This window comes from Pristis pectinata, chromosome 24, assembly GCF_009764475.1.
Source record: "Pristis pectinata isolate sPriPec2 chromosome 24, sPriPec2.1.pri, whole genome shotgun sequence".
Taxonomy (NCBI): Eukaryota; Metazoa; Chordata; class Chondrichthyes; order Rhinopristiformes; family Pristidae; genus Pristis; species Pristis pectinata.
In genome coordinates, this window is record NC_067428.1 from 13,454,931 (window position 1) to 13,481,853 (window position 26,923).

Genomic DNA, 26,923 nt, shown 5'->3' on the forward strand with positions numbered 1-26,923 from the left:
TACTAAGCTTCAAAGTGTTTTTTTGAATTATGTCCCATGGCCATGAAAGGTTTCTCTGACAGCACTTCCCAAACCCTGACCTCAACCAGTGGATGGAAACACCATGACTTGCTGGTTAGCAGCTTTCCCTCCTGATCACAAAATACTAACGTGGAAATATATTGCTCGTTCTTCATTGATGCCAGGTCTGAATCCTGAAACTCCCTGTCTAATGGCACTTGGAAGTACCTTCACCTGAAGGACTGCTGTGGTTCACCACCATCTCTTGAGGGGATTTAGGGATGGGTAATAAATGCTGGCTTTGCTAGCAACGTCCACATCCTGAAAAACGGAATCTAAAAAGGCTTTATTCTAATACTGATGCAATATTGCTGCAGTACTCTGAAGATAGTAAGCTAAAGTGGATATTGGAAGAAAAATCTGGGGTAATGTGGAAAATATCAAAAATTTGTGCTGCAAGAGCATTGTAAGGAACAGCAATTTAATGCTGATTTAAGCAAGGCAGAATGCTCCACCATACCTGAAGTACTTTTGAAATGTAGTCTCTTATAATAAGAACATATGAAATGGGAGCAGCAGTAGGGTCTGTCATTCAACAAGATCATGGCTGATCTTCTATCTTAGACACCAAACACAAACAAGCAATTTGCAGTCAGCAAGCCCCCACAAGTAGTTATGTGATAAAGATCTGTCTTGTGATGATGATCTGCTGATTTGAGTTTACACTGCATTATGACTTTGAGGAGATTTTCAATCCCACTTTTAAATGAGAACTCTTTGCATGTTTACTTCAGGAAGGATGTCAAACTGAGGGACTGTGAGGAGAAGGTGAGACAGTTGAACAAAGACTGAAAGAGAGAGAGAGACAGACAGAATTAATCTCCACCACAGCGCTACAGAGGCCTTTTATATCCCAATTGATGAGATGCCATTTTGCAATGCATAGTGCTGCACATTGTGCCACTCCCACCAGGTAATGACATCTCCTATGCTCCCAAACCCTTGTACTGACAAACCCTGATACCTCCCCTGGTTATTTGCTGTAAAATAAATTATCCTTCAATTGATGGCAAATTTGCTAGAAATTTGAAAATGACCTCAGGACTTTTGACAATTCCAGTTGAGGGCCACTAGGTGGCAGAAAGAACCAACATTTTGTACAATAGTGTTTTAAACCCCACCATCAGTGGTTTAAACCACTGAGATCAGAATGACACTAAGTAGTAGTGAACAAAAGATCCTCACATGGGCAGTTTTCTGGAGAGTGCTTCACAATAAAATGAACCACAATCTGAATTTCTGGCCTGATATGTGTGTCAGGTGTGCTGGACTTCTCCATGCTATTGAAGCTGTGGTGGTGACCAATCCCATCCATACTCACATCCTCACCATACCCACTTCTGCCCAACCTGTCTACTATAAAATGGTTACACCACAGAAGGAGGCCACTCAGCTCTGCTCACGTCTGCTCTGTCTCTTTACCAGAACAACTCTTCAGTTCCACCCACTGGCCTTTTCTCCGAAGCCTTGGAGATTTTTTTCCACCAATATTCTCTTTGAACCCCTCAGTGGAATTTGCCTGACTCTTGACAATATGCAGCCTTTTTTTGCTTTACCTTCCTCAGTACCTCTTTCATTATTTAGGTGCTGTTGATACACATTCCCATGTGGAGGATTTGTTTATTCTACCTTTCTCCCTCATGGGAATGTGCTCAAACTGTACCTGAACCATTCTCTTCCTTGAAGACACTTCATTTCACTTTCATTTTACCTGGGCCAGATCTACTCTCATTCCATTGAAATTGCCCTTCCTTCAATTAATTATTTCTACTTTACTTCTTTATTTCTACTCCTCCTTTTCTACAGCTAACCTAAATATTATGATATGATCACTATCTCCTAACTGCTCCCCTAACTGAAACTTGGTGCATTTGATCCACCCCTTCCCCAGAACCAGATCCAACAATGCCTCCTTCCTCTTTGGACTAGAAATATATTGCTCTAGAAATGTATCCTTGACAGATTTCATAAAATTTTCACGTTCTCTGTCCTTAACACTATTACTATTCCCAATTGATAGTGAAATAATAAAAATCCTCCAATATAACTACCCTATAGTTTTTATACTTCTCTCCAATTTCCCTCCATTTTCGCTGCTTTATATTTCTCCCACTCAGTGGTTACATATAGAATATACCCAGCAGTGTGATGTTTTCTTTACTGTTTCTTAGATCAAACCAAATAGATTCTGTCTTTGAGCTCCACCCCTCCATCAAGTATTATAGGTTCACTTTAATCAATACTGCTACCCTTCCTCCTTCCCTGTCCTTCCTGAACATTTTGTATCCAGGAATATTTAGTGCCTAGTCTTGTCCTATTTGGGCTAAGTTTCTGTTATCACCACCTCATCAAATTCCTGACTGTGCCCATTGTTCACCAACCTCATTTTCCACACTCTGTGCATTCACATATGTGCACAGTAAAACACATTTAGTTATTTTGTTTCCATTTTCACTAATCCCAGTAAAGCCCTTGTGCTGAGCTAAACGAGTATGAACTGGTTCTTTTTGCTGGTTTGCCTTTAATTTAATCTTATAATTTTTTCTTACTCTGGCTTTATTTGGTGGTGCACTCTTCAAGTTGCATGCTCTGCTTCTCCCTGATGCACTCTGGTTATCCTTACCGTCTCATTGCCTTTTTCCCTTCTCTTTTCCTTCCTAAATACCTGAACCCCTACCTCCCATTTCCAGTTTGGCTTTTCTCCCTTCCGATTTCACCTTCAAGTTTCCATCCCTGTTTAAACCCTCCCCAACAGCAGTAGCAAACTCTCTTGCCACAATATTGGTCACATTCCTGTGAGGTGCAGCCCACTCGACCTCCAGAAACTGCCCCAGTTGCTCAGGAAGCTACAGCACTCCCTACTACACCATCTTTCAGCCACACATTCATCTGCTTTATCTTCCCATTTCTGTACTCACTAACAATCTGGAGATTATTATCTTTTGAGGTTCAGCTTTTTCACCTCTTTCCGCGCTCTCCTGCAGGACCTCATTCCACTGTCTACTTGTGTCATTAGTACCAATACTGCCTTTGAGGTCTAGTTGTTTACCCTGCCTCATTAAGATGCTCTGCAGCTGTTCAGCTCAGACATCCTTGATCCAGGCACTAGAGAGGCAACAAGGTAGATAGAGTCTGATCAGGGGGAGTCAGTAATGACATTGTGTGTGGAAAGTTGTGCTTGACGAACCTTTCAGAGTTTTTTGAAGAGGAAACCAAAAAGATAGATGAGGGTAGGGCAGTGATGTTGTCTATTTGGACTTTAGCAAGGCCTTCAACAGGTCCCACATGGTAGGTTGGTCTGGAAGATTAAGTCCCATGGAATCCACGGAGAGCTAATTAGGTGGACTCAAAATTGGCTCGGAGGTAGGGAAGCAGAAGGTGATGGTTGGAGGTTGTTTCTCGGAATGGAGGCTGGTGACTAATGGTGTGCCACAGGGGTTGGTATTGGGACCCTTGTTATTTATATAAATGATGTGAGTACACAAGGCTTGATCAGTAAGTTTGCAGATGACACGACATTAGGAGGTGTGGTTGATAGTGAAGTAGATCATCTTATATTACAGGGGGATCTTGATCAGTTAGGGAAGTGGGCCAAGGAATGGCAAATAGATTTCAATACAGATAAATGTGAGGTGATGCATTTTGGAAAGTCAAAGCAGCATAGGACTTATACTATGAATGGTAGGGCACTAGGGAGTATAATGGCACAGGGGGACCTAGGAGTACAAGTGCATAGTTCGTTGAAAGTGGCATCACAGGTAGACAGGAATAAAGACCTACCCTGGCTAACCTCTCCCTGTTACTCAGGCCCTCTAATCCTGTCAACATCCTTGTAAATCTTTTCTGCACTCTTTCCGGTTTAACCATGTCTTTCCTATAACAGGGTGACCAAAACGGTACACCAAGTGCGGCCTCACCAATAACTTATACAACTGCAACATAATGTCCCAACTCCTATACCCAGTGCCCTGACTGATGAAGGCCAGAGTGCTAAACCTCTTTCACCACCCTGTCTCCAGTGCCACTGAGCCACTCACGGGTACCACATTCCTGGCTCCGGTTGCACTCCCCTGGGAAACATCAACCTTACCAGTATCCGAAAGGGGAAATCTGTTTGTGAGTGAGATAGATTCACAGATCTCCTTCAACACCACACGAGGTGCTGGAAGAACTAGGCGGGTCAGGCAGCACCTATGGGGGGAAATGGATGATGTTTCAGGTTCAGACCCTTCATCTGGATCATGCGTTAACTGTGTCTCTCTGAGGATTATTTTTCTCTGTGTCTCTCTGAGAAGTTGCTTCCTGAACACCCTGGATGGATATAGCCTCCTGCTGAAAGGACTCTCCTCTCCTCCACTCCCATCTTCCCCACCTCCTCATCCCTCTTCTTCCTCCTTTTCCTTCATTCGCCCTCCTCTCCTCCCTCTTTCCTTCCCCTCTCCTGCCTGCTCTGGTGCTGCAGCCCACTCTTCCAGTCTGTGATACTTTGGGGAATATTTACAGATGCATCCTTATCTGGGAGAACTGATTTGTGCTGTAGCCTTGAAGTTAGGACTAAGTCCTCAGCCCCTGGCATGCTTTCTGTGGATTTAATAATTTTAAAACACTCTAGGAAACACCAGATGTTGCACAATTGTAACAGCAGTTAGTAGAAGTCATTCAGTAAGTAACATGCAAGTGTTTGATGGTCCTTTTAAATAACACTGTTGAAGGTTCCCTCCTACTGCTGAGCACATCCTTACCACATGGGGCTGAGTGAGGTGATTAGCAGGTCCGGCAAAACTCTCTTCAACTCATTCAATTCACCAATGCACATTTACTGGTGCTGTTGTCTCTCTATTCTGTGTCAGCAGCAGATGGACCAACACCGATGCGTGTGGGTGTGTATCTGTGTTCCTAAAGCAATGGGTACCACAGTCATGTTTTGTCACCTAGATCTTCTGTTAGAATCACAGTCATATAACACAGAAACAAGTTCTTCATCTCATGTCCATTCCGACCATCATGCACCCATCTACACTAATCCCATTTACTAGCCCTTGGTCTGTAAGCTTCTATGCCTTGGTGATCAACCAGACACTTATTAAATGTTGGGAGAGTACCAGCTTTCACCACCTTCTCAGTGTGTTATACATTGCAACTACCCTTCTGGTGGAAAATATAATTCCTCAGATCCCTTCTAACCCTCTCACTAAAGTGACTTATGCCATCTGGTTTTAGCCATCTCCTGTGTGGGGAAAAAGTTTCTCAACATCCTATCTATAGATCTCATAATTTTGAATACCTTTATCAGGTCATCCTCAGCCTCTCTGCTTCAAGCTGTTAAATAAACAGTTATGCACATGCTGGGCTAGAATTTAAAATTAAATAACCTTGTCATTGGCACATCACAGGGAATGATCTGCCCTGTGGGAGGTGAGGGGCTGGTCATCTCGTAAACTTGATGTAATCTGTTTATCCAATAAGATCAGGTGTGGAGGATTTGATCTGTGATTAGCCACTTACTCTGTCACTTAATACCAACTAACGAACAAGAATTTGGAGTGAGATTTATCCACTCCCTTTAGAACTAATTGAACCCATCTGGTGTTTAAGAATAGAAGAGATGGAGAGGGGAATTGTGTGAATGGTTTGTTTGAAATGTCAATCAGCAGGGAGCTCTGAAATCCTGCTGGTGCAGTTTGACATCAGTTAGTGTGTGAGGGTTCAGATCTAAGGAGGAGGCAGCAGGGAGGGCAGGCAGTTGAAACCAGTCCAGGCTAGGGATTCTTTCTCTGTGAGCTGGAAACTGATCTATTCACTGTGGGCTTTGAGTTGTGATGCTGCGTGAGAGACTTGCTGATGTGCAGGTGGGAGCAAAGATCAGTGAGATAATGCTGAGCAGGTTCCAAGTAGACATGGTCAAAGAAACTGCCATCTCCCAGGATTATCCCAACACCTTCCCGAATGTGGGATCCAAGGACAGATTCCATGTGAATTTCCTGGGTTCCTGTGACGAGAATCAGGATGGCGTCTGGCAAAACGGAGACAGCCTGCAGAGTGATGAGAGTTCGGGGCACCTCAATACTCACTCCAGCACCTGCTGCAACAGAACCTTTGGCCACAACACTATCGATGTGATGCCAAGGATTGACTTCTACTGCAACACGATTACTGGCATCGGGAAGAAGCTGCTTAGACCCAGCCTGGCCCAACTGCATGATGAATTAGAGAAGGTAAGCAGTGTACCTTAGAGTCATGGAGAGATACAGCACGGAAACAGGCACTTCGGCCCATTAAGTCTACACTGATCATTGACCACCCACTCTGCCCTAATCCTACGTTAATCCCATATTTTATTCTCCCACATTCTCATCAACTCCCCCAGGTTCTATCACTCACCTACATACTAGAGTTAATTTACGGTGGCCAAGTAATCTACCAATCTGTGAGTACTTGGGATGCGGGAGGAAATTGGAGCACCCAGAGGAAACCCATACAGTCACAGGGAGAACATACAAACTCCACACAGATAGCACCCAAACTCGGGATTGAACCTGGGTCTCTGGCACTGTGAGGCAACAGCTGTAGTAGATGTGTTATCCACAGGGAGCTGCACTGTGCTGCAGCACTGGGATTCACTGCAGTGGTTTGTCCAGGCATTTTAACAACAGAAACATTCTTGTATCACATTTCACAATCTCTGGACATTCCACACTGCTTTACAGACGAGGAGTACTTTTTGAAGTGTAAACGCTTCTGTAATGTTGGAAATGTAGCAGGAAACCTGTGCACAGCCAGCTCCCTTGGGCTGGACTTTGGGACTAGGCCTTTGACCAAGGCCTTTGACCAAAACCCTTCACTTTAAGCCAGTCCCCTTTAGCTTGGTTCCAAAAGTCAGTCTTCCCTTGTTATATTGGCTTGCTCCAGCTCCTCATGGTCATCACTTGAGGAGCACTTGGCTTCTCTTGTGGACTAGCTGATGTACAGTTTTATCCAAATATCACGTTCAGTGTTTGCTGAGCATAAACAAGCTTATTAGTCTGTCTGACCGGAGGTGTCCAGCTGTAAATGTGGTGCAGAACAGGAGGGGGAGGAGATCAAATGAAAAATAAAGGACAACACAAGTCTGTGGAGGGGAGAAGGAAGGAAAAAGGCAACAGTCATAGAGTCACATGGCACAGAAACAGGCCCTTTGGCCCAACTGGTTCATGCCGACCAAGATGCCCCATCCAAGCTAGTCCCATTTGCCAGTGTTTAACCATAACCTTCTAAACCTTTCCAATCCATGTACCTGTCAGACTGCCTTTTAAAAGTTGTTATTGTACCTGCCTTGACCACTTCCTCTGGCAGCTCATTTCACATGGATACCACCCTTTGTGTTTCTAAAAAAAAGTTGCCCCTCGAGCTCCTATTAAAACTATTCCCCGTCACTAGATGGAAAGAGGATTGCCATTGAACCACACAGGAACCTGATCCCTGGTTTCACCACTGAGATGAATTGCTAAGGTGATCTTGGCCAGAACAGGCATCAGTACACTTTAATTGGCTTCATTTCCACTGGGCTGGAAATAGGCTATAAAAGAATATTTTCACTTCTGGTTCCTTTCCAACGATTCCTTGTGAGAGGTGCTTTGTTGTGGATAGGAGAAGCTGGGGTGTGGGGTCCTGCTATCTTCTTCCAACCCCTTTCTCTCATCAACCCCAGCCTGAAACAAGATGCAGCTTGCTGCCTCTACTCATCTGGCAAGGGTCGGTGAGATCAGGGAGGCACCTTGTCTGCATCATGCCCTATCCCTGTGAAAGTCAAGACATTTAGAAGAGGAGAAAGTGTATGAGAATGGGGAGCTGGTCCTGTGAGAAGTTAAGCAGACTGGGTCTGTCCTCTCCAGGAGTCTAGAAGAATGAGGTAATCTCATTGAAACAGGGTATGTTTCCAAGCTGTATGTCTGCAGATTTCTTGGTGATTATCTTTTATCAATGGCCTCTTCCCCACGGAAGGACACATGCTCTTCATCAAAACCCTTCATAATTTTTTAACTCATTTGGGTCCCCTTCAGCTGCCCTTTCTCATTGTAAGAATTGGTTTGTAACTCGAGCACCAGGTCACAGATATTAAGTTTTGGGAAAAAGACGTGGAAGGGAGGAGAAATGAGGAAAACCATTTTTGCTCAGTGGTTACAAATCATTTGCCTGTACAAATGATGGAAATAGAATCAATCAGAAGGGGAATTAGATGAACACCTTCCTGAATATATTTCAGCCAAACGCAGGGAAATGGGACTAGCTTGGTGGGTGGCATGGATGAGTTGGACTGAAGGGCTTGTTTCCATGCTGTATTACTCTGACTTGGCAGTTTAGAAGCAGGGATGATGTTCACCTGGCCGGGATATCTGGAACCAGCAAGCACAATCTCAAAATAGCATTGGCTATTCAGGACAGAATGAGAAGGGTTTTTTCACCCTATGGGCAGTGAATGTGTGGAGTTCTGGGGCTGTGAAGACTCATTTGTGCCTATATTCAAGACAGATTGATAGATTTTTGGATATGAAGGGATATGAGATTAGTGGAGAAAAGTGGCACTGAGGTAGAAGATCAGCCACAATATTGAATGGCAGAGCAGGCATGATGTTCTTTTTTATGTTCTAAAAACACTGGCCTACCAATCTGAACACTACATATTTCTTTCGGTACAGTTTAGAGTTCTTTGTGTTTTATTTTTTTAAATACTCAGAGCTTATCTATTGTAATGGGATGTCTACCTGTTGCTAGGTTACAGCAAGGTAAATACCACAATGTTATGTGGTCTTCCTCAAAAGGCTGTGGGATTGGAAAAGTGTTGCTGCTAAATTATGATGATCCCTTTGGACTCTGTCAGGCTGCAACACTATAGAAGGAAAAGGCTGACTTAGTACTAATTTTCCTACAGCCTACAGGATAAGTCATGCACAAACTATTTTTATTTGTAGTCACTGGCAAAGCCAGCATTTGTTGCCTGTGCCTTGAGAAGGGGGTGGGGTGGGGTGGGGGGGGGGGGGGGGCTGAGGCGGGAGTGAGCTGCTTTCTTAAACTGCTGCACTCCTTCTGGTGAAGGTACTCCCACAGTGCTGTTGAGTAGGAAGTTTCAGAACTTGCACCCAAAGATAGTAAAAGAACACCTCACTAAACATCCATTCTCTCCAACACCAGCACACAGCGGCTACAATGTGAATCATCTACAAAACACACTGCAGTTACTCATCCGGGCTACTCCGACAGCATCTCCCAAGCTCATAACCTCAAACACCAGGGAAGATGAGGGATCTGGGCATGGGAACATGACCACCTTTGGCTTCCCTTCAAGTTGCCCACTGACCTTCAAGTTGTCCCTGTTCCTCCACCAATCTGTGTCTAAATTGTGGAACTCCTTTCCCAATAGCATTGTGGGAATACTCTCACCAGAAGGACAGCCTTGGTTCAGGAGAGTCAAAGTCGAGTTTGTTGTCATGTGCACAAGTACATGTCTGCGGAGGTACAATGAAAAATGTACTTGCAGCAGTATCACAGGCACATACTTTAGCATCAGATACACAACATTCACAAGAAAACATAAATTATACATAAATTGTACACAATTTTTACAAGAAAGAACACAATTAGAACAAAAAAAAAGTCCAATGTAGTGCTATACTGAGGTAGTGATTAGAGTTGAGCTGGTTGGTTCAAGAAACGAATGGTTGAAGGGAAGTAGCTGTTCACGAATCTGGTGGTGTGGGACTTCGGGCTTCTGTGCCTCCTGCTTGATGGTAGCTGCAAGAAGATGACATGGCTCGGATGGTGGGGATCTTTGATGATAGATATTGTCTTCTTCAGGTGGTGCCTCATGTAGATACTCCCAATGGTGAGGAGGGATATACCCGTGATGTATTGGGCAGAGTCCACTACTCTCTGCAGCTTCTTAAGTTCCTGCGCATTTGAATTGCCATACCAGACCATGATGCGACCAGTCAGGATGCTTTCAATGGTACATCTGTAGAAGTTTGTTAGATTTTTTGGTGACATGCTGAACCTCGTTAACCTTCCAAGAAAGTAAAGATGCTGGCATGCCTTTCTTGTGATTGCATCTATGTGCTGGGCCCAGAACAGGTCATCACTACCTTCTTTGGCACTACCTTGTTTTTCCACTACCTTCTTGAAGGGAGATGGAGAGGGCATCTTGCAGATGGTGGTGTTCCTATGAGCCTGTTACTTCTGTCCTTGGTGGCTTTCATGGGTTTTGAGGATGCTACCGGATAATCCCATGGTACTAACTGCAGTGTATGTTGGGGATGGTACACAGTGTGCTAGTAGTGGAGAGAATGAATGTTTAGCCTGATGGATGGGGTACCAATTAAGTGAGCTGTGTTGCCCTGAGTGATGTCAAACACGTTTTGTTGTTAAAATTGCACATATCCAGAGAAATGTTGGGTATTTTATCATGTTCCTGATGTGTGTCATGTAGATGATGGTCAGGGAAAGATGCAGTATTTGTGTCGGTGCTAATCTGCTGGATGTTGATGGCAGAAAATTTGATAATGATAATGCTGAGTCCCCCTTGAATGCCAAGGTGTGTGGTTAGATTCTGTCACTGGAGGTTATTGTTGCTTGGCATATGTTGTAAGAATGTTTATGCCACTGAACCCCATGCTTCCCACGTTTAATATAAACTAGGTTTAGCTGCATGCAGGCACAGGCTGCTTCATTATCTGTGGAACTGTGAATGGAGTTGCATTGTGCAACTGTCAGTGAATACCCACTTCTGATATCATAGATGATTATTAATGAAATAGCTGAAAGTGTTCGGACCTCGGACACTGTCCTGAGGAACTTCTGCAGTGATATCCTGGGATTGAGATGATTGACCTCCAATGGCCATGATTTTTTTTGTGTGAGATTGTGGAGAGTTTTTCCCCTTAATTCCTGTTGAATTCAGTTTTGCCTGGCCTCCTTGATATCCCACTCCATCAAATTCTGCCTTGATATCAAAAGCAGTCAATTTCTCCTTACCTCTGGAATGTTGCTCTTTTGTCCACATTTTTTAATATATCTTAATATGTGAGATGAAGTCTCGAGTTGAGTGGCCTTAATGAAACTCAGAGTGCTGTACCAGTGCTGTTTGATGCCACTGATGATGATGATGCCTTTTATCGCCGTTGTTTAACGTGTACTTGATGTTGCGCTACAAAAAGCACATGATACTTCACAAATCAACCCACTGATTCCAATGGCATGGAAACCACGATGATTGGAGCTGATGGATTTGTTGCAGCCTTCATCCGCCTCCACAGCCGTTGAGTTCGAAGTAACTTCGTCCGCCTGTTCCACCGTTGAGGTCTTGGTTGGATTGTTCTTTGTCAGGGACCTCACCATCTATCTTACCGCTATGGGTGACCCTACCAGGAGCATAGCTCCAGACGGCATCACTCTCGGGATCTCAGGACCACACAAGCTTCTCCACCACAACAAGGTGACAATCCACGGAGAAGTGATGCCTTCTATCACTTAGCTGATAATTAAGACTAGACTGAGGTGGGTGGTAAACCAGATTGGATGAGTTCCTGCTGTTTGTGGCCAGGACATACATGGACAATTTTCCTCTTTGTCAGTTAGATCCTGGTGTTGTACCTGTACGGGAACTGTTTGCCAGAGCCTTGGCTAGTTCTGGAGAACGTGCTTGAAGCACCACAGCTGGGCTATAGCTTGGTCCTGTTGCTTTTGCTGCATTCAGTTCTTGTTTTGATATAGTGCAGAGTGAATCAAAGTGGTTGAATCCAGGCCCCTATGATGGTGGGTAACTCAGCAGAAGGAGATTGATTACTGACGTCATATGTGGCTGAAAATGGTTATAAATGTTTCGTCTTTGTCTATTGCACTGAAAATTCTGGGCAACACTAACCATGAGGGATGGGCTTGTTCCTCTTCCATTATTCACAGCTGGATATAAAGGATTGCAGAGCTTTGATCTGATCCATTGGTTATGGGCTATAAAGAACATAAGAGTAGGAGCAGGTAATTTGGCCTTTAAGCCTGCTCCACTATTCAGTAAGATCATTGGCCTCAATTCCACTTTCTGCATGGTTCTCATAATCCTTGACCCCCTCTCCCTCCCAAATGAATTTGTCTATTTTGGCTTTGAACATATTCAATGACTTGCCCTCCACAGCTTTCAAGTTTCCATTATGATTTTCTCAATATCCTGCTACTTCCCTGAGGGAATTTTGGATGATCATAAGCAACGCATCCATTATCCCTATGGCCACTTCTTTTAAGATCTTATAATGGTGGCCTTTACTCCCATTACTTTTACTTTTCCTCTGAATGTTTTAGATTCCTCATTTTCTCCTCTTGCCACTGATTTTTCTACTACTGTTAGGACGCTCTTTGTGTTTTCTACTACGATGGCAAATACAAAGTACTTATTCAGACCCTCTGCCATTTCTCATTATTAATTCCCCAGTCTCATTGTCCAAGAGACCATTGCTTGATTTGGGTACATGTTTTTTATATATACTTGTTGAAGCTTTTATTATCTGTTTTATATTTGTTGTTGGATTACTCCCAGAATCTATTTCCCCCCCACTTTTTTTAATGTACTCCTTTGTGGCCCAGGTTCTATAGCTCCAAGGAATGTAGATGATAAAACAATGAGTCAGGTTCTAAAACCTCAATGTTGATGGTAAAACAATAAACCAGCAGGAGATAATTGAGACAACGGATGGCTTGGATGATATGGATCAATGATTTGAAGATTAGTTTAATGAGGTGGGGATTTAAAAAAAGTGGTCAGGAGGGTCTGGTGGAATTGGGGAGAGGTGATGGAAATAATTATGGTGGGGGGGGGGTGGTATGGGGAGGGGAGGGGATGTGGGGGAGGGGTAAGTATAGAAAGTTTTAGCCACAGATGCTTGGACAGGATTCAAGATGCACCGATATCTATGTGCAGAGCACCACACTCCTCTCCAATGGATCAGAATTTGGAATGTGTAGTGCAAAAGGACCAGTGGAACAGGAATCAGAGAGCTGACATAAGTAAGAAATAAAAGATCAGTGTGAAGGTATGGGTGTTGGGACCCTTATTGTTAATGCAAGTCTGTGAATGTAATGGGGGCTGAAAAGGAACTGAGAAGGCAGAGATGGTGGGGGCCGTCTTGAATCTCTTTGGATCTTCTGAGAGTTGTAAACCTTTAGATTTTCCCATCATTTCTTTCATGATCTCAATGGAGCGTGATAATAGCTGACACTGTATTACCACAAAAAGGATTAGGAAGATACTACATAGTGGGTCTCCTGACTAATACTGCTTGGCTGGTCCTGCTCCAGCTCCAGTTGTAATCTGATCACTGCCAAAGTCCAGACTGTGTCTTGGTCTTGTCACTTTTCAGTGATGAAGTTGGTGAAGAAAGTTGATTCTGTGCAGGGTTGGACTCATTTGGTAATTCTGCCTCTTATGTAACTCAAACTCATTTCTATCCTATGAAATTGTTCAGCAAAACCCTGGTGCATTGCACAATGCGGAAAGAATAATCTGGTTACTTTCATGAATTCCTTCCTGTTTCCGGCCCATTCGCAACACTGAACTCCACAAGAGAACTGGAATCCTTTTTAAATGGAAGTTGTTGATGTGATCACTCTCTCCCCTGAGGTTTGTCCATGTTGTGAGCTGCAATTTGTCCCATTCCCACCTCACCCCCCCCGTTTGTAGAGTCTCCAGGGCTGGCTTAATTCAGATGGATGCTTCCCTTGTTCCTTACTAATTAGCACAAAGCAGCCATGATTAGTGGAGCATAAACTGCATGCCTGCAGGTAATTAGATGCACTGATAGCACCAGCTGCTTTGGTCTAAATTGTTTTAAAAAAAGAAAAGTACATAGGAACATAAGTGTTGTCAAACCCCAGCACCACTCACTGTAACAAAGGCTTTGGTGTCGGTGAATGGGGAGGCTGGAAAGGGGTCTTCAAAATTTTCAAGTTCAGAATTTTTAAAGCACTTTGGACGATTCTGATGACTTCACAGTGACTGTGCTGCAGAGAGCAGGAAAAAAGGCCTTTATGCGATCCAAATGAAATGGAACCACACAGAATCTTCATAACATGTTCCAGCATTGTCATTTTTCCCTTGTGCTGTTTCAGGAAGCAATCCATCACCGACAGTGGCAGCTTGGTTGTCAGATGTTATAGCAGTGAAAAGGGAATGGATATGAGAATAGGATTGGATACTGATTTGATTGTGGGCACAGTTCAGCTGGGTTTCTGGTGGGAGTTGCTTGCTTTATTCAAATGAGAAGAGCATGGCCTTGGTGTGGCTGACTATCTCCTATCTTCTGGTTGTTCAGCAACAAGTGAACTAGCCATCTGTCATCATCCTTGAGTGACAACTTTTGTTACTACTGCCTGGCTGAATTGTCTCAAGAATCTAACAGCAAACATGAAGCATTTTGGAAATCAGGGGACTATGTTCGGGCAGATGAGGAATTGGCTATTCCAGGAATGATACTGTGAGCTAGGCACTTGGACATGCAGGAGAATGTGTAGTTGGAGTGAGGAGCAGTAGGGGTACTGGCCTACTCAGTAAGCATTGAACATGTATGTATGCATGTGTACAACGTGCTTAATATATCCCTTCCAGTGGTCAAGGTTAAATTCCTACGCACACCTGTCCCTACACTTCCCTTTGGTTTGCAGGAGGGGTGGTTGGCAAACCGAAGAAACCTTAAAATGTCTGAATTAGGACATTCAACCTAACTCCTGAAACCAAATTCAGTTTCAGGGTTCTTTGGAATGCACTAATTTTTAAATAAACATGTGCATGCACAGAATGATGCTCTTCTTGTGCTTCACAGGAGCTGTTTGATGAAGGAGCTGCCAACAGAGGAGGAGGAGGAGAAGAAGAAAGTCCACCTGCAGAGCTGCTGGTTAATCCAGCAGTAGACAGCAGTGGGGCAGTGAAGTTTGACTGGATAAAGGGAGTGCTGGTAGGCAGCAAGATAGAGAGTCTCTTGATAGTTGGATCTGAACACTTTAAAAGGGATTAGGGTGGGTGGGGGGTGTAGGGAAAAGAGAATAGATTTGGTGACTGAAGGAACAGTGATATATTTCCAAGTCATGATGGTGTGTAATTTGGAGGGAAACCTGTGGGTGGTGGTGTTCCCCATATACTGAAAGATGTTGCTGTCTGTTTTCCTTGCTAGTTTGCCCTCATAGTTTACTTTCTCCTCCTTGATTTTTGTTTTGCTGGATTCTGAAGGTCCCCATTCTTTGGGCCCACCACTAACTTTTGCCACCTTTGTATGTTTTCTCTTTCAACATAGTACCCTCCTTAACCTCCTTGGTGAGGCATGATTGGTTCCAACCATTTCTACCCCCCCCCCCCCGCCTCCACTCCCTATAGAATCTTTCTTCCTTATTGGAGGATGTTTTTGCTGGGTGTGATGAATTATCTCCTTAAGTGTCAGCCACTGCTTGTCTACTGTCTTGCCCTCTGATCTATTTGCCAAAGCTTTTCTCCTTCCTATTTAATCCTCTTATTTACATTTAACATGTTGTTTCAGATCCAAGTTTTCTATTCTCGTGTTGAATGCTAAATTCTGCCATGCTGTGATCTCTGCTTCCTCGGGCATCTTTTGCTCTGGGTCTGTTCTTGGTTGGCTCCATAATGTACAACTCTAGGAAACTATTTGAATGCATTGTTTACCATTCCCACTCTGATTAACTCAAACTATGCGAAGATTAAAGTCACCCATGACAAATGACTTGCTCTTTTTACGTGACCCAGTAACAGCTTGGGGCTGAGATCCCTCACCTCCAACAACAATGGCCTTTTTATTGTGCTAATTATGACCTCAGCCTATGGAGGATTTTCTCCTTTGTGTATGTCTTGCCTACCCTGTAAAGCACCACCTGACTCACCACGTAGGACTCCTCAGCCCTTCAGAACCCGCAGAACTGGAGTAGAAGCAGGATACCTAGACCATAACGGACACTCTCTGAAGAACCATTAGCAACATAGATTGTGTAGCAGGCACTGAATGTAGTGTCATGTCAGTCTCCTTGCTCACTTGCTAGAACTCGCTCTGAACTGAAAATTTAGCTGGATTAAGAGAAAGACCATTCATTACATAATTGCCACCCCTTCTCAGCTTTGCCCACCAATCAACCTTCTCCCACAGTCCATGTGCACTCTAACTCTCCTTGCACCATCCAGGTAATGTCCAATTAACTTCCCACAACCCATACAAATTCCAGCCCATTCATTCACTTCTTCCCACAGACCATATACCCTTTAATCCCCAATTTAATCTCCTCCCAGGCCATGCACATCAGAACACAGAACAGTGCATCACAGAATAGGCCCTTCAGCCCACAATATTGTGCCGATCTAACTAAATTAGTAATCAAGTGCCCAACTAAACTAATCCCTTCCATCTAAATATCCAGATCCTTGCATTTCCTGCCTGTCTAAAGAGCCTCTTGAATGTTCCTATCATATTTGCCTCCTCCACCAGCCCAGGCAGTGCATTCTAGGAACCCACCACTCTGTGTTTAAAATAAAACTTGCCCTGCACATCTCCATTGAACTTGCCCCCTCTCACCTTAAGTGCATGTCCTCTGGTATTAGACATTTCAACCCTGGGAAAAAGATACTGGCTGTCTACTCTAACTATGCCTCTCATAATCTTATAAACCTCTGCCACTCCAGAGAAAACAACCCAAGTTTCTCTAACCTCTCCTTATAGCACATGCCCTCTAATCCAGGCAGCATCCTGGTAAACCTCTTCTGCACCCTCTCCAAAGCCTCCATATCCTTCCTATAATGGAGTGACCAGAACTGAATGCAATATCAGGTGTGGCCTAACCAGAATTTTCTAAAGCTGCAACAGAACTTCCTGACTCTTGAACTCAATGCCACAACTAATAAAAGGCAGGCATGCCATATGCCTCCTTTACCACCCTATCAACCTGTGTAGCCACCTTCGGGAAGCTATGAATTTGGACCCCAAGATCCCTCTGCTCAGCAACACTGTTAAGGGTCTTGGCATTAACAGTGTACTGTCTCTTTACATTTGATGCCCAAAGGTGCACATTTGGCCGGGTTAAACTATCTGCTATTTCTCTGCCCGTATCTGCAACTGATCTATATCCCACTGTATCCTTTGCCAGTCTTCTATGCTATCCACAACACTATCCTTCATATAATTTGCAAGCTACTAACCCACCCATCCACATTTTCATCCAAGTCATTTATATACATCACAAACAGCAGAGGTCCCAGTCCCTGCGGAACACCACTAGTCACAGACCTCCAGCTAGAATAAGTCCCATCGACCACTACCCTCTGTTTTCTATGGACAAGCCAATTCTGAATCAAATGGCCAATTCATCATGGATCCCATGCATCTTAGTCTTCCGGATGAGCCTCCCATGTGGGATCTTGTCAAATGCCTCACTAAAATCCATGTAGACAACATCCACATCTCTATCTTCATCAATCACCCTCGTCGCCGCCTCAAAAAAAACTCAATCAAGCTAGTAAGACACGACTTGCCCCACACAAAGCCATGCTGACTGTCCCTAATTAGGCCATGGTTTTCCAAATGCTCATAAATCCTATCCTGAAGAATCTTCTCTAGTAACTTCCCTACCACTGATGTGAGACTCACCAGTCTATAGTTTCCAGGATTATCCCTGTTTCCTTTCTTGAATAATGGGACAACATTAGCTACTCGCCAGTCCTCCAGGACCTCGCCTATGGTGAGAGGACACAAGGATCTTGGTCAAAGCTCCAGCAGTCTCATCACTAGGGTATATCCCATCAGATGCTGGGGACTTATCCACCTCAATGTTCTTTAAGAGACCCAACACTATCTCCTTCTTTATCTCGAAGTGCCCTAGCATATTAGCACGCTCCACACTGATCTCCCTATCCTCCACATCCTTCTCCTTGGTAAATACTGATGCAAGGTACTCATTTAGGACCTCACCCACATCCTCTGCTTCCAAGCACATGTTCCCTCCTTTATCCTTGAGTAGTCCTACCCTCTCCCTACTTATCCTCTTGCTCTTGACATATATATAGAATGCCTTGGGATTCTCTTTAATCCTGCTTGCCAGAGACTTTTCATGGCCCCTCCTGGCTTTCCTAATTCCCTTCCTGAGTTATTTTCTGGTTTCTATAATCCTGAAGGGCTCGTTTGATCCTAGCTTCCTAAGCTTTACAGGCATTTCCTTTTTCTTCTTGACTAAATTCACCACCTCTCTTGACATCCAAGGTTCCCTTACCCTGACATCCTTATCCTTCTTACTGGAACATATCGGTCCTGTACTCTGTGCAGTTGGTCTTTAAACACCCTCCGCATGTCAGATGTGGTCTTGCCCAAAAGCAGTTGTTCCCAATTAACTCTCCCTAGTTCCTGTCTAATGTTTTCATAATTTGTCCTGCTCCAATTTAATACTCTCCCGCAAGGTCCATACTTATCCTTATCCTAGCAATCTTAAAACTTAAGGAGTTATGATTACCGTTCCCTAACTGTTATCCCACTGAAATGTCAGTCACCTGACAAGGCTCATGACCCAACACCAGGTCCAGTACGGCCCCTCCTCTCGTTGGACTATCTACATATTGATTTAAGAAACCCTCCTGGATACACCTAACACATTCTGCCCCATCTGAACCTCTTACACTAAGGAGGTTCCAGTTTATATTAGGGAAGTTTGAAGTCCCCCATGACAACAACCCTATTGGTTTTATACCTTTCCCTAATCTGCCTGCATATCTGTTCCATAACGTCCTATCTTTTCTAAAACATTGAAACTCTGGAACATTAAGCACCCATTCCTGTCCCTCTCTCAACCAAGTCTCTGTAATGGCCACAACATCATAGTCCCATGTGCTGATCTATGTTCTAAGTTCATCACCCTAACCCATAATACTCCTAGCATTAAAATACACACACTGCAGGCATGGTAGCATAATGGTTAACATAATGCTTTACAGCGCCAGCGACCCGCGTTCAAATCTGGCCACTGTCTGTAAGGAGTTTGTACGTTCTCCGTGTCTGTGTGGGTTTCCTCCGGGTGCTCTGGTTTCCTCCCACATTCCAAAGACGTACAGGTTAGGAAGTTATGGGCGTGCTATGTTGGCGCCGGAAGCGTGACAACACTTGCGGGCTGCCCCCCCCCCCCCCCCAAATCACTATGCAAAAGATGTATTTCACTGTGTTTCGATGTACATATGACTAATAAAGATATCTGATCTTATCTAACCTGTCCGTCCCATCGTGCCTATTACTTTGTTCCTGCCTGTTTATACTGGTCCTGACTTCTACCTTCCTCTGAATCTCCCCACTTTCTGGTTCCCATTCCAACCCTCATGGTTAAGTTCCTCCCCTGATCCATATAATCCCTAACCAAGCCATTTAACTTCCTTCCACAACCTATGAACCTTTGACAAAGGGATGGTATGAATGGCCCAAGTGCTCTCACTGATAAATAAGATTAGAATGGCGAGCAGGAGAAAATATTCTACTTTCCTTGCAGAGGCTCCATATTGAACATTTGTATTTAATGACTGAAGCAGAGATAATGTTCACTTTTACAAATAGCTTGAATAGGTTCAAGTAAAGGTGGAAGGAGCACAGTGGGTTCAAGTAAATGGATATGGAAGTACAGTGTCATAGACTCATGAGTAATATAGCAGGGATACAGGCTCTTCGGCCCAATAAGTCCATGTTGACCACGGTGCCCACCCAGCTAGTCCCAATTTCCACGTTCGGTCCATATCCCTCCAAGCACTGCCCTCCATGTACCTATCCAAGTGCTTCTTAAATGGTACTATTGTACCTGACTCAACCACTTCCTCTGGCAGCTTGTTTCATATGCTCACCACCCTCTACGTGGGGAAGAAGTTGCCCCTCGGGTCCCTTTTAAATCTTTCTCATCTCACCCTAAATCTATGCCCCCTAGTTTCAGACTCCTCTACCCTGGAGAAAAGACTGTTACCATCCACCTTATCTATCCCTCTCATAATTTTAAACATTTCTGTAAGATCACCCCTCATTCTCCTACATTCCAAGGAACAAAGACCTAGCCTGGCCAACCTCTCCTTATTACTCAGGCTCTCTAGTCCTGGCAACATCCTCATAAATCTTTTCTGCATTCTTTCCAATTTAACCACGCCTTTCCTATAACAGGGTGACCAAAACCTTTCCTATAACAGGGTGGCCAAAACTGTACACAGTACTCCAAGTGTGGTCTCACCAATGACTTGTACAACTGCAGGTGGTCAAATGGCTTATCGTATCTAGAGCCAGATGGGATAGATTATATGTGTTGGGTTTAGATTGGGTTGGGTGTATATTTCTGATAAGAGCTTGGCTCAGGCTGACCTGGCTTATTACTTTATCCAGGTCGCAGTGATTTTCTAAGTATGTGTTTTCTGTTCTTGAACAATGTTTGGTGTTCCATCCTCGAAAGATCAAAGCAAGTGTCTGATTGCTACGCTTACATTGATGGGAATAGAAGATATTTTCAGTGCTTGGCTGAAGTTTGTGTTGGGCCTAGCTGGGTTCAGCCCTGATTTTGTGCTTGACCAGGCACTAGTTCAGGGGCCTGTATCCACGTTTTAATGTCTTGCTATTATTCCATGTAATCTCTTTCCATACATCATGTGCAATGTGATTTTTGTTAATTCAAAGCAATCTCGTTGTTCTACATTGACCATTCTACGTTTATTCTCCTTGATTCTCAAAGAAAATTGTTTTGAAAAGTAATTCATTGTCCTATCTTCATTCTGCATACATCCACTTCTATCTTGATTTCTTCAGGACAGCAACCAACATTCCCAATACCACAGAGTGGTGAGAGCATGCTGCGAGGTCATTTGGGCCATTGAGTTCATACCATCCCTCTGTAAGATACTTATTCAGCTCCCTTCTGAACATAACAATTGAATCTGCCTTCACTACAACTGGCAGTGACTTCTAGGCCCACACCACTGGCTGTGTGAAAGGTCTCTCCTAATGTTACTTTTGATTATTTTGCCAAATGGGGCATTGAATCCACCCCCCAATTCTTGACCCTCCCACCAATGGGAATAATTTCTCTCAGACCACTCCATTTATTAAATGCATGGTTTAAGTACCATTAGCAGATCCCCTTGAAACCTTCGCCAGAATGTTTGATTAGGTGTAAAGAGGCAATTGCTTTCTAATTATTTTAGGTTTCTCAATACACAAAAAAAAACATTCTCTCAACAATCATTCAGAAATGTACATTAATAACTGATATAGTTGAAAACAGTACAATCTGTTCTTTGTTTTCCACAGGTCCGATGCCTCCTCAATATCTGGGGTGTGATGCTGTTCATGCGAATTACCTGGATAGTAGGTCAAGCCGGCATAGGTGATGCACCCTGGGACTGCTGGGGTATTGGATTGAGTTGTGTGTGTGGGCCACCTGAATGTGGGTTGCATCATGTGGTGGGATATTAGTGATAGCAAGCGATACTGGGACTTTAAGTAATCTACAGGTTGTTAATATTAGAAGGTATTGTGACTGATCAGTTGTGGAAGGGAGTAGACATGACGTTGAATGCATAGACAGAGAACCCATACACATGCCTTTGGGGGTAGGGTGGGTGGGAAGAGAGAATCCACACAGAAACCCAAGGGAACAAGTAAGGAGAACTGCCACTCAGCCTGGAATAGAGGCTCTGTGCATTACACAGGTTTGCAGTGCTATGTGTGACTTTGACGCTGATGGTTATCACGAGTGAACCTTCTCTCCATCCCTGGAAGAACAGCAGTCAAGATTGGGAATTCTGGGTGATTTCTTTTTTCTTCCCCCTTCCTGTCAGAGACAATTGCAGAACCCATCTATCACATGAGCAGATGATCTGACTCCACACTGAATGGAACCTTCCCAGTTTTGGATTCCCTTTCTTACATGTTGAACTATCACACATGGATGTGTTTGCCCCTGTGTTTGAAGGTGTGTCTGTGTGTACTTGTTGTGCTTGCCTGTGTGGCAGACAAATTTTGATCGGTAAATAATGCACATTGATCATGAGTCAGTGTCAGTTGTTAAACAGCAGGATGCAATTTCTTACCAACCTGCTCAGAAATAATAAATTAAGAGATTAACAAGGGGAATATTTTTATTGATCTGACCATGCAGAAAATAGATTAATGGAGATTAAGAACAGTGTGTATGTTAATGAGGTGGAGATTTGATTGAGAATTAGATGTAATATTTTTTGTGTAGCTGTGTGTATGAAGCTTGTGTCGAAGCTGGATGGAAAACCCAACCCGGATTCTCACAATCTTGGGTGAGGTTTTGTTTGTGGTATTTCCACAACTGAATAGCTTGCCAAGGTACACACAGAATGGTCTATTGAAGGGCTCAGCAATGGTGCAGCACGGACCTTAGAACCTACAGGAGAAGAAAGGGAATATGGGGAAAAATACAAAGAGGGAAGTAAAGGAGCTTTCTGATAACTCCTGATCGACAATAACCTGTTCCCATGTATTCAGGGAAATGAGGTTGTCCTGAAATTCACCAGACATGTGCAGTGACCCCATAGCAACAGGATTACACTATCATGTGGGGCATGGGAGTGGTCCGTCCCTGTTTTAATATGTGTTTCTATGCATTTCCCCAGGCCTAACCACACTAATTATCCTAATGGCCACTGTTGTGACCCTTGTTACTGGGTTATCTACATCTGCTATGGCAACCAATGGATTTGTGCGAGGAGGTAAGCATAATGTAATTCAATGAGAGTAATGCATTTGTACCCAAGTGAATCCTCTGTCACCAGGTTAGAGCTGTGTTATGTAACACTTTTTTCTACTCTGTCTATACCCTTCATGATTTTACACATCTTTATCTGAACTCCTGACAACCTCTTCTGTTCCACTGAGAACAGCCCCAGCCTGTCCAGTCTATCCACATGACTACAGTTCAATATCCCTGGAGTCATTTTAGTAAACTTCCCCTTTATTCCATCCCTAAATGTGACTTTCGGATCTAGACATAATGCTCCACTAGCGGCCAAACCAGTGATTAATAAAGATTTGTCGTGACTTATGCTCTGTGCACAATGATTCAATTTGTAAAGCTCATCTTTGTTAACCATTTTCTTAATCTCTTGTGCTAGTTTCAATGAACTCTGCACATATCCCTGTAGGTCTCTCTACTTTTGTACCCCATTTAGCATTGTGCCCTCTAGTTTAAAATGCCTCTTCTCATTCTTTCCTACCATAATGTGCATAGAGTCACACAGCATGGAAATGGGCCATTCAGCCCACCATGACCACACTGACCAGTGGGCACTCATCTGTATTAATCCCATATTCCAGCACTTGGCCCATAGCCTTCTATGCCTAGGAGATTCAAATGCTTGTCTAGACTCTGCTTAAATGCTGTCAGTGATTCTGCCTCCACCACTCTCTCATGCAGTATATTTCAGGTACAACTCTGTGGGTGAAGAATATCTCCCTCAGATTCCCTCCACATCTCTTGCCCCTTATCTGAAATCTAGTTTGATTTAATCTACGTCTGATATGGGGAATAGTTTCCTACAGACTACCCTATCTGTACCACTCATAGTTTTATATACCTCAATCAAGTCCCCTCGTAACCTCCTCTGCTCCAGGGTAAACAGACCCAGCATCTCATAACTGAAATGCTCCATCCCAGGCAACATCCTGGTAAATCTCTTCTGCACCCTCTCCAGCACTATCACATCTTTCCTATAGCGTGGTGACCAGAACTGCATGCAGTACTGCAACTGAGGTCTGACCAACGTTTTATGAAATTGGAGCACAACTTCCCCACTCTTGTATTCAGTGCCCCTACTAATGAAGACCAGTGTCCCATATGTCTTCTTAACCACATTATTTACCTGTGCTGCTATCTTCAAGGATCTTCGGACCTGTCCACCAAGGTACCTCTGTTCCTCAGTACTACCTAGGACCCTACCATTCATTATTTATGTCCTATTCTCATTAGTATTCCCAAAATACATCAGTTCACATTTATCAGGATTAAACTTGATCTGCCATTTCTCTGTTCATTTCACCAACACATGGATATCACCCAATAACCTAAGTCTACCCTCCACTCTCTCAACAACTCCACCAATCATTTATGAACTTACCTCCTGTATCCAGATCTAAATCACATATATTATTCACACATATTACAAACAGCAAGGTTCCCAGCACCGATCCTTGTGGAACACTACTAGTCATGGGCATTCAATCACAGAAACAAGTCTCTGCTGTCACCCTCTGTCTCTTATTGCTAAGCCAATTTTGGATCCAATTTACCAACTTGCTCTGGATACCATAGGCCTGAATCTTTTGGACCAGTTTCCCATGTGGAGCCTTGTCAAAGACCTTACTAAAGTCCATGTAAACCACATCTACTGGTCTGAGCTAATCAATACACTTTGCTACCTCTTCAAAAATTTCAGTCAGATGGGTCAGACAGGATCTGGTCTTGTCAAATCACCTGATTATCTGATTAGTCCCTGCCTTTCCGGGTAATCATTAATACTGTCTGTCATAAATTTTTCCAACTGACGTTAGGCTCACAGGTCCTTAATTACCAGTCTTTTCCCTGCTGCTCTTCATGAAAAGGGGGACCGCATAACACTTCACATTTTTAGTGTGAAATGTCACCTGCCTCCTATCCACCAGTTCCACCAGCCTATGTGTACCTCCTTGAAATGTATTGCCACTCTCCTCGCACTTTGCTATGCCTCCAAGTTTTGTGTCATCAGTAAATATGGAAATTGTCCCTTGTATATCCATGTCAAAGTCAGTAATATGGTAAGAAAAGAAATGGCCTTGGACTGACCCCAAGGGAATTTCACTGGCTCCCCCTTATCTGTCTGCTACTTACAACCTCAAACTCGTGTGTAATTGGGGTCTATCTCCTTTATTGTGAGTCCCAAATTATATGATATTTGATATCTGAACTTGCTGCCAGGTTAGTTCCATGTGCTTTCAGTGTATTTCATCCTCTCTCCCTTGTCCTGCAGGCGGTGCTTACTACTTGATCTCCCGCAGTTTAGGACCAGAGTTTGGTGGTTCCATTGGTCTCATCTTCGCATTTGCCAATGCGGTGGCAGTGGCTATGTACGTGGTGGGGTTTGCTGAAGCTCTTGGAGGTCTGCTGTCGGTGAGTTCCAGCTCGCCATCTCCCTTTCTCTGAAAGTAATGAACCCCTACTGATCTCTTCAGTCACTGTTATTCATCGTGTCAATGAAGCCTTTGGAAGTGGTGGAAGGGTACAAGAGTCTGCCTGGTCACTTGTGGATGGGAATGAAGGCAAAAGCCAAAGGCTTCCTGCCCCTAGCCGCTATCCAGGCTGTGTGTGAGTGTAGCTCAAGGCACATCAAGTGTTGGAAAGAGATCTCCCATGGCTGAATGACCTGCTAATATACAGTCAAGCCTCACTTGGGTAGAATTGCACTTGGTTATTTGTGGAACCCTAGGCCTCAATTGATTTTTACTGAACCAATGTGGTGGCAGTGGGTTTATATTACTGAGGCTTGTCAAAGCTCCCAGTACTGGTCTCTGTTGAGCACATGTGCAAAGTGGTTGGTGGTGAATTTCCATTGGACTTTCCTGTTTGCCAATTTAGAGTCATGAAAAAACAAGATGCTGGAGGAACTCAGCAGGACAGGCAGCATCCGTGAGGAAAAACAAACTGTAAGCGTTTCGGGTCAGAACCCTTCTTCAGGACTGAAGATAGGAAAAGGGGAAGCCCAGTATATAGAGGGGGGAAAACAGAGCAGTGATAGGAGGTCAAAAGAGAGGAGGCGGGGTGGGCACAAGGTGGTGATAGATGGATGCAGGTAAGAGAGATTGATAGATGTAGGGGAGGAGGGGAGAGCAGATCCGCCAGGGGATGGGTCAAAAGTATGGAGGCAGGCACCCCATGGGGGAGGGAGGGGAGGAGAGGAAGGGGAAAAAAAGTGGGTGAGGAGAAAAAAAGAGACGCTAGGAAAGGGAAGAAAAGAAGTGGCATGGTTGGGGGGGGGGGGGGGGGGTTTGGTTTACTTAAAGTGGGAGAATTTGATGTTCATGCCATTAGGCTGTAAGGTCCTAAAATGAGGTGCTGTTCCTCCAGTTTGTGTTTGGACTTCTCTTGACAGTGGAGGAGGCCAAGAACTAATATATCAGTAATGGAGGGGGAGTTGGTGACTGGCAATGGGGAGATGCAGATCGTAGTTACGGACGGAGGGCAGGTGTTCTACAAAATAGTAACCTATTCTGCATTTGGTCTCGCCAATGTAGAGACCACACTTGGAGCACCGAATGCAGTAGATGATATTAGGGGAGGCGCAAGTAAATCTGTCTCACCTGAAAGGACTATTTGGGTCCCTGGATGGAGGTGGTGTAGGGGCAGGTGTTACACCTATGGCGGGAGCAGTGGAATTCTCCTGGATGGAAGCGGGATGGGTGGGGAGGGAGGAGTGAACTAGGGAGTTGTGGAGAGATCGGTCCCTGCGAAAGGCAGAAAGGGGAGGGGAAGATGTGCTTAGTGGCATGGTCCCGTTGGAGGTGGCGGAGAATGATGTGTTGGATACGTAGGCTGGTGGGATGAAATGTGAGGACAAGGGGGACCTGTTGGGTCTAGGAGGGGTGGGGCTGAGTGCAGAGGTGTGGGAAATAGCAGAGATGCAGGTGCGACCCAGATTCATACAGCACAGAAACAGGCCCTTCGGCCCAACTGGTCCATGCTGACCAAGATGCCCCATCCAAGCTAGTCCCAGTTGGCAGTGTTTGGCCTGTAACCTCCTAAACCTTTCCAATCCATGTACCTGTCTGACTATCTTTTAAAAGTTATTATTGTACCT

At 44.1% G+C, this 26,923-nt stretch overlaps 1 protein-coding gene across 1 annotated transcript in view; it reads left to right on the forward strand.

The window, feature by feature from the left end:
- The first annotated feature begins 5,957 nt into the window (after nt 1–5,957).
- The window catches only part of LOC127582715 (solute carrier family 12 member 2-like), a 23,048-nt gene continuing 2,082 nt past the window's right edge, over nt 5,958–26,923 (forward strand). The window contains exons 1-5 of the mRNA XM_052038276.1: nt 5,958–6,275; nt 14,898–15,029; nt 21,378–21,453; nt 22,712–22,807; nt 25,100–25,239. Coding sequence (XP_051894236.1) covers nt 5,958–6,275; nt 14,898–15,029; nt 21,378–21,453; nt 22,712–22,807; nt 25,100–25,239 — 762 coding nt within the window. The remainder of the gene's footprint in view (nt 6,276–14,897; nt 15,030–21,377; nt 21,454–22,711; nt 22,808–25,099; nt 25,240–26,923) is intronic.